The 8,625-nt window shown below is 44.1% G+C and overlaps 1 protein-coding gene across 4 annotated transcripts; it reads left to right on the plus strand.

Moving 5' to 3' along the window:
* The first annotated feature begins 5,167 nt into the window (after window positions 1-5,167).
* Window positions 5,168-8,421, plus strand: LOC147900236 (initiation factor 4A-like protein). Of its 4 annotated transcripts, none has more exons than XM_087377148.1 (8): window positions 5,168-5,488; window positions 5,863-6,010; window positions 6,113-6,250; window positions 6,753-6,788; window positions 7,306-7,536; window positions 7,700-7,757; window positions 7,857-7,954; window positions 8,092-8,421. In XM_087377148.1, the coding sequence occupies exons 2-8, from the start codon at window positions 6,008-6,010 to the stop codon at window positions 8,107-8,109; spliced, it is 582 nt and encodes a 193-aa protein (XP_087233274.1). In that variant the 5' UTR covers window positions 5,168-5,488; window positions 5,863-6,007; the 3' UTR covers window positions 8,110-8,421. The 4 variants fall into 4 exon arrangements, with proteins under 4 accessions (XP_087233274.1, XP_087233275.1, XP_087233272.1 ...); XM_087377149.1 differs by having other exon boundaries at window positions 5,169-5,488; window positions 5,863-5,956; window positions 8,092-8,420; XM_087377146.1 differs by having other exon boundaries at window positions 5,173-5,488; window positions 5,863-5,926; window positions 8,092-8,411.
* The last annotated feature ends 204 nt before the right edge of the window (window positions 8,422-8,625 follow it).

Here is an 8,625-nt window from a genome sequence, read left to right on the forward strand (position 1 = left end):
CTAAGGGACTCAACAAGGAGATCCTAGAACTCCCACAAACAAATTTCAGACAAAAAAATATCTAAAACATTTTTATCACAAGAGATCGAAGGAACTCAATAAAGAGAATGTAGAATTCCCACAAATAAAAGAATAAAGACCAAAACCAAAAACCTTGCAAGAGATCTCAAGAACTCAAAATGAGATCCTAAAGCTCCCTAACAAAAAATCCATCTTATTTCGGACCTTCTAGATCGCTTTCACAACCTTGAGGACCTTTCTTCTTCTTTTCCTTGTTTGATCTCTTATGCTCAGTTGGGGAACCATGCATGAGATAAGAGACATTGGCAAACACTGAGCTTATATGCAGAAACGCAGTAACATATTCATCCTAATACAGGTTTATTCGTACGAATAAAATATATTTGTACGAATATATGGGGATGACATGGCGATTTATCTAAAAAACGTGATGTGTCACTGCTTTTTTAACCGATTTTTTCTTCCATTCGAATCATTCGAGTATTTTCCCAAATTTTTCAAATCACGAATTCGAATTTTTCTACTTAGCCCCCACCCTCCTATAAAGAAACCTATCCTGACCCGGTCCTAGGAAGCAATACGTAATAGAGGCTCAGACTTGGTAAGAGAATGCTAGGAAAAGTTTGAGCATAGACTCAAGGTGAGCAGAGGGTCAGACACTATCCTAGCCCACATGACGGGCCACCGAGGGGCAAAAGCACTCAAGGTGCCGAAAAAGGTGGAAGGTTTCAGCTTCAATCAATCAAAGGCTCCAGATCTGATGCAAAAAATGTTCCAGGAGGACCCAGTATTGCAAAACCTATAGGAAGAAGGAGACCTTTATGGTTTCAAGGACCTGTTATCCATTAGAGGAGATTCTTCACAAGAACCCTGCAATAGTGCCGGGTTGGCTACCTTCCTATCGACTGAGGTAAAAATGCCAATCGCCTCCCTACTTAGAGGGAATCCCATCCTTTGGCGAGACCTATCCAATTGGATGAACCGACAATTCTTGCCCCTAGGCCCTACTAGCCCTAAGGCCAACCAATCGTTGCTAGAGAAGGGGCAGAACTTACCCAAGGTTCCCATCAATAAGCTAGGCCAATACTTCAAGGGTGATGACACGAACGCTGCTATTCCCATAATCTATCAACACCAAAAGGCTGATGCCATCCTGGATGGGGGGGCGGGAGTGAGTGCCTATACCAAGGAATGCTGGGTGAAGTGGGGAAAACCTACACTCAAGCAAACCCATCTGGTAGTGAAGTGGCTGATGGCAGAATTGCAAAACCTTGGGAGTCCTTATTGGCATTAACATTAAAGTATTCAGATTCACGTACCCTGTCACATTCGTAGGCTTCACCTGGCATGCTTCACCTGGCATCTGGAATATGAGGCTATCCTTGGCAGACCCTTCTTACGAATGTTCGGGCTCATACATGATTGGCGCACTAATAACATCTATTTGTGGCACGAGGAACAAATCATGTGAGTGGACTTGCACACCTACAAGGTCCACCCATTGTCAAGACACTTTTTGCCCCAGAATCCGACACAATTGTTTGGACCACATTTCCGAATCTATTCCAACCCTATGAAAGGGAAGAGGATGGAAAAGAGTCTGATGAATTTTGGTATGCACCTCTTTCAGAGTTGGAATTCTCTCAGAACTAGATGCACATCTTAGCCAACATTGATGTTTTAGAGAGAATATGGTTGCAGATCGCTACCTCCGAGCTTAAGGGACTGGACCCCTGTGGTCTCCCTTAGAATGTTTAACATGCTCAGACCCCATGAGGTGAACAAGGGAACAGTAAGGGTTAAATCAGATCTCCACTGGCTATCATACGTAGGTGCCACGACCGCTCACCATGAGTTCTCTTCACCTCCCTCGTTGGCTCTATAAGTGCAATGAAAGAGCCCCCTTCAGGTCCGGAACTCCCTTTATCCAAAAGCTCAGCTAAGGCCAAAAGGACCACTTCTCTTATAGAAATAGAGGAGGAGGTTGAAGAGAAGGAAGACCTACGATAGGTCCCAACCCACTACAAGGCCTACACAATCGAGGATTGCAAGATCTTATACCAATAGGCCAAGAGATCTCGGGAAGATGGGTGCTCCCAAGGATATGACGGACTAGCCTCAATCAAGGAGGTAAACCTAGCTCTGGAAGGGCAGGACCCCCAACCTGTATTCATCGATGACCTCACCCCCAACAAGGAGAATACTTTGATAACTCTCCTACGAGAATACAAGGATTGCATGGCTTGGAAATACAGTGATATGAAAGGGGTGCCTGCTAAAGTAGTGCAGCACACGATCCCCATGCTAGACGATGCCAGGCCGGTACATCAACACCCCTACCCTATGAATCCCAAGTACGCACTCATCATCTTGGCCACCACAGATTACTTCACCGAATGGGTAGAAGGGAGAGCCACTGTGAAGGTAGATGCAAGATCCACCGCCAAATTCTTATATGAACAAGTGATCATGCGACCTTCTGTGAAGGTAGATGCAAGATCCACCGCCAAATTCTTATATGAACAAGTTAATCAGCGACCAAGGAACTCATTTCCTCAATGAAACGATAGCAATCCTGACTAGTGAATTCATGATCATACATAGGAAGTCAATGCCATACTCTCCTAGGGTGAATGGCTTGGCTGAGAGCTCCAATAAAACTTGCTATAAGATCGTAACTTGTATGGTAGAGGCCAGTCGTACCGACTGGGAGCATAAGCTCATTGCAACTTTATGGGCCTACAGAACATCCTACAAGAAGGCCACGCACTATACCCCCTTCAAGCTACCCTTCGGGGTGGAGGCGATGATGCCAGTGGAGTATGTAGTGCCTAGCCTCCGTCTTACCATCAAGGAAAGGATTACGGAGAATGCATTGGCATAGCGGTTAGTTGACCTTGAAAGGTTAGAAGAGACAAGGTTCGATGCAGCCTACTGCCTCTAGGTGGACAAGGCCCGACACAAAAAGTGGTTCGATCGCAACCTCAAGAACAAAGACCTGCAAAAGGCCAACCGCAGTGGCAACCCGGTATTGTTGCCCATTTCGTTGCCATTGCCGTCCCCACTTAGGAAAGCCATGAACAGAGAGTACAAGAGGCTATTCTCTGTGCTCAATGCCACTTCAACCGGAACCGACGACCAGAGGGAGTCGAAGCACCACAGGAGTACCTAATCGCTCCAGACGTCTCTCTCGAAAGCATCCGTGCCAAGAAGGACATGCCACCATCCTACGCTTTGGACTCGAGGCTCCAATCCACTTCCTTAACCATAGCATTCCTCCAAACACTGGGTCCCCACCAAGCTCTTAGAAGAGCAAGGCAAGTAGGTCATCTGGGTGCCAAAGTTTAAGCTACAAACCGTGGAGGTTCCGAAGAACCCTGTATCGACCCGGGATGCAGAACCACAAGAACCTACCGATGAACCGACCGTAGCAAACCAGCCCCAGAATCCTAAATGTGCTCTATTACTACGAATCATCCAACTCATCACGAAAATCGCCCAAGGCAATGGAGGAGCAACCCAAGAATTGACTACTAAAATGCGGGGTGTTACACAAGAACCTCCCTCCAAATCCGAAGGTGAAACCGTCAAGGGTAGTTGCGATCATACCATCTCCAACGGTGCCATTTGAATCAGGAGAGCAAATGTTTGCGCCGAAGGTCGTCACACAAGAACCCGCTTCTCCCATGACAAAGAACCATCCCGCGATGACTCGTCGTAACACCAATGTACCTCTGGCATCCAAGGGAAGACACAAGTTGGACACATGCTCTACATGGCTTTTAACACGCTATGCGGCAGCACGACGTCCGTCCATTGCATTCCTCATGATCATTGAGTCCAAGTCTAGGTGAGTCAGTACAGTAGGCATATCACTCAACGCACCCACAGCCCTCACTGCCTTGCAGATACACACACGCGCATCCATCGTCAGCCCTAGGTGATTAGGGTCAGTACGTCCCTTTTGCATTTTTTCGCAATCTTGCACGCTGACCTCACAATTCGTCCCTCTCCTCACCTGTACACCCCACCCATTCCTTCCTCTCCCCCACCTTCCCCACTCCTTCCCACTTTTCCCCCTCTTTCCCTTTCCCTACTCTTCTCAGATAGTATTCCATCGGTTGTTGCTATAGCGCTATCCCGCCGACTGTTGCCATAACAATATCTCGTCGACTGTCGCCATAACAGTACCCTGCCGATCGTCGCCATCTAAAGATCCCGTTGAGTGTCGCCATAACAATACCCCACTGACCGTTGCCATCGGAAGATCCCGTTGATCGTCGCCATAACAGTATCCCGCCGACCGTTGCCATAATAGTACCCCACCGACCGTCGCCATCTAAAGATCTCACTGACCACAATGTGTGTGATTAGCAACTAGTGCTAGTGGTAGAAGTAAGGTGATTTACTTTCTTCCATTTGCCGCGGGATTGGCCTCTGAGCTTTTTATCAGTTTCGATGAGAGTCAACACCCTTGCTCATCTTATGCACTATGCTTACTGGTTTGATCACAAGGCCCTTAATACTCAATTGAAGTCAATTGGTCTCTTATAAGTGCAATAATAAACTCCGTAGAGGTGCGCTCCAAGTCAATCGTCAGTCTTTTGTCAGTAGTTCATGATAATATAGTCGAGTCATTGTCTATTACAATGTTGACTAATTCTCTCTGTTTATATATCATGAGATATTTTACATAAGAGGTAAATATCCATTTTGGAGTGTGAGAAAGAGTGAAGCAAGCTGCATGCATTGATTTCTATTGGCAATGGGTGATTGCCCACTTGGATGCCCATATGTTTGCCACATCTATTGAACTTGGGCACAGAGACCCTCACACTGTAGCCACCCTCAGAGCACCTGCCCGTCCATGGAAGAGGGAATAGAATTGGAGGGCTGTCGTCGGGTGCGGTGGTTCACATTAGTCATCGGCAGTCACGCTGCTCATTTATGTCACCAACGTGTGATTGTTGTAGCGGTTGGAGGAGATGGAATGGGCCAATCATGTATGGTCATAGAGCGTGTGGTTTTCATGGGCCGGACACAAATCTTTTGTGGTACACTACAAATCTTTTGTGGTAGGGAACGACAGTTCCTCCTATTGGACAAGAGCCCTGCACACCACATTTCGGAGGATGGTTGGTGGGTGGTGTGAACCCAGCAACTTGGAAGAGAATGTGAAAGAGATTTTTTTAACGTGAGGCCACAAGGCAGGGCTCGATCCCCGGGCTCGAACTCAACACACCGCCCAACAAGAGTCACTCTCAAAAATAAGAGAGAACGCTCTTATTTTTTAGAGATCTCTTGTTTTTGAGTAGTGGGCAGTTGAGGAAATACTCCATTTCTGCTGCTGAAAGACTTGTGAAGCTGCAGTTCTCGGCAAAATGTTTCAGGATCCCAAAATTTCAGTTCCTGCGTACTTATGCTGACGGCATCATTTTTGTGTCGATTTCCCATTCGTTTGTCTGAGGTGCAACATCTTGCCGAATTTTTTGTACTACGTTCAAGATTGAGTCATATTCTCTTTTGATCCAGTGCTAACTTACGTAATTGTCATCTCATTGATAAACATTCCTCAACATAAGCTTTGTCATTTTTAGTCGATATGAGTTTTTGTGTACCAATGTGACCTGTCTTTGATACTGCTTTTTGATGCCACCTTTGGGCATCCTATGTATGACTCTTCAATTTAAAAATGTCACTGCGTGGAAACTGAAGATTTTTGGAAAAAACAGAAGGCAACTCACATATTGGTTTTATAGGTTCTTTTCTGACAATGAATGCTGAAAGTTTAGGCGTCTTTTCCGCTTTGACTGAGGCATGATGTTATTGGGTGACCAACAGGTTGCAGGAAATGGAAGCATTGAAACAATACTATGTTGCTGTGGATCGCCAACAATTCAAGATGGTCTTTCCGGTTCCATTGTTATGAGTTACAGTTAAATTCGAAGAATTGTTTCTGAGCTGCTTGTAGGACAATACTTTTGCAATGGTCTGCTTCCTAGACCTGAAGCTTGGAGTGGCATGTTCTCAGCTCTTTTAGTCTCTTTCTATTTCCCCACAAAACTTTACGAACCGGTCCATGTTCATGCAGGAAACTCTTGTAGATCTAATGAAACTTCTGGGGAAGAAGCAAGGCCTGCCATTAATCATTTGCTGCAGTTCTCGGGATGCTCTTGATGCTGTGTGCAGCCATTTCTCTTCTTCTCAGCAAATGTCAGTGAGCTGTCTGGTCTGTCTCTTTTAGGACTTCTCATCTGTATCACTGCCTTAGATACATCTGCAGTTTTTTCGGGGCTCTTGGTCTATCAATGGATAGTGCATTAATGTGTCAACTGAATGAAGTCAACATTGGGCACCAATGTTGTTGCCAGATGTCATAGTGGCTTGCTATGGTGAGTGTCATTAGGTTAAAACTGCACTATTGGTTGTGTCTTCAGAGGATGAATTTGGGCATATTAGCAGACATGCAAATTTCACTTTTTGAAGTTTTCATCCATGTTGTGGCCTGCTGATATGGCAATCGATTCTTTCTATCTTAAGTGGTGTGTTTCCCTATCAGCTACCTTTTCTAAGCATCTTCTGCTTGGAAAGGCTCGTTTGGGAGAGACTAAAATGAAATACATAGTCTTCACAAGTGATTGTAGCTTGAATGAAGGGAATGGGGACTGCTCTTTTTGATCAGCCTTCTCCTTCAGTTCTAACCTTTGTTGTGGCTGGTTCGCCCTTTCCAGAGTGCTGACAGAAACTTTGTACAAAGACTTATGAAGGTGAGTGTGTGGATTAGATGTATGTGTGAGTGCATTTGTTTATGTACTATGGCCTGGGTTCTGATGACAATGGTGGGGATGTCATAGTAGCTAGTCCCTGCTATATGTGATGGAGTTTATGTTTCAACCTTGTGAGTCACCACCATGAGATTGAAACTGTACTATTTGTTTTCAGTTTGGGAAAAACTTCTTGTGTCAAAGATGTTTTCTTTGCAGTCACCTAAAGAAAATAGGGAATGACCCTCATTTGAGAAAGGACTATATCATGGAGTTCAAGCATATACAATTTGTTGGACATCTCATTGTGTGACTGTTAGGAGAAAAATGAATTAACTGTGTGTGTGTGTGTGTGTGTTCATTCTCAACTTTTCTTGCACCAGTCATTAAAAATTGTGATTATTTTCTTTGCTATCCATCCTCATTCTGCCCTGTTTTCAGAGGTGGGAAAAATCAAATAAAAATGTATCACCTTAATTTTGCTACATTCCAATTCTCACAGAGGGGTTCCGTGTTTCAGTATAGTGATCTCTCGGAGCTTGAGCGCTCCACAATTCTAGAAGAATATCAAAGGAAGGTGACCGATTGGAATCAGTGTGTGGAAAACTTGGAAACAAAGGTGGATAGTGAGATGCAAGAACCACATTCTCATCTGCTTGTGGTTACGGACACTTGTCTGCCTTCTCAAGCTCATGGAGAGGCCCCTCTATTTGCTCGTGTTTTGATAAACTATGATCTTCCTGCCAAGAAGGTACAGAATGGGGCTGGTTCTTAACTTAATATCATGACAGTCGATTTATAAAATTGCATTTTTCTGAACTAAAAACGCAGGCATTTTCTTTGAACCTTGGGATTTTAACTGTGGTGTTTCAGTAGTATCATCTAATACAATACTGATGTTCTACTGACTGTAGGAAGCATACCAGAGGCGACTGGCAGCATGCTTGGGTCACACAGCAGCAGGGGCATCAGGCACTTGCCCTACATCCCACAATGCTAAATTTTGTAACCAATCCTGAAGATTTTGCTTATGTGATCCAATAATGACACATTATCTTCGACTTTCTTCAGGAGGCATTGTGATCAGCATGCTTGTGGGAGGAGAAGTGGCTTTGCTGAGAAATATTGAGGAAGGCTGTGGAATTATCATACATGAGATGCCTATTCAGGTGTGGCAATTCTTTCCGACTTTTTCCTGACGATCATTCTATATTATTTTCCTCAGGATGGAAATATATAGTTATACAATGCAAGCTATCTGTGATATGTAGAGACCTGAAGTATGCCTTTTGTCCTTCTTCTACAGATTTGTGAGCTTCTTTGAGCAATTTGGTTGTTGCCATGTGGGAACTCTTCAAATAAAGAATTAAATTCTGAACGTGTATTGTTGGAGATGCTTTTCAACCTATCCATAAGCATGGTATCTCAGAACCCAACAGCATGATCTTATTCTCTCACATCTATACAAATGTCTGTGTTGTGTATTTGAAGAGTGCTTCTCCTTAAAAGTTGCTAATTGAACACAAGCACGCTCACAATTCCTACAACTTCTTGTGATTTTATAATAATAGAGCTTCCATGCTACGTTTTAGAGCTAGCAGCATGATTTTAAAAATAGTTTGCATTTTTAGGGTTTTGTGAAAATAATCAGGAAGAAATAGTTGGCATAGTTCACACTTGTGGTCGAGCATGCTCACATAATATAGGCTTTTACATTGGATAATTATTCACAAGGTACCTCAACCTACACTTGTACACAAAAAAGTCGCATTTTTGGCATGTTCATGGCAGCATGACACTTTCTCTACCAGCTCAAAGTCATCAATCCCCAGCTCAAAGT

The sequence above is a fragment of the Dipteris shenzhenensis genome, chromosome 7, assembly GCF_047967505.1.
Source record: "Dipteris shenzhenensis isolate YYH24624 ecotype China chromosome 7, Dip_SZ_1.0, whole genome shotgun sequence".
Classification (NCBI taxonomy): domain Eukaryota; kingdom Viridiplantae; phylum Streptophyta; class Polypodiopsida; order Gleicheniales; family Dipteridaceae; genus Dipteris; species Dipteris shenzhenensis.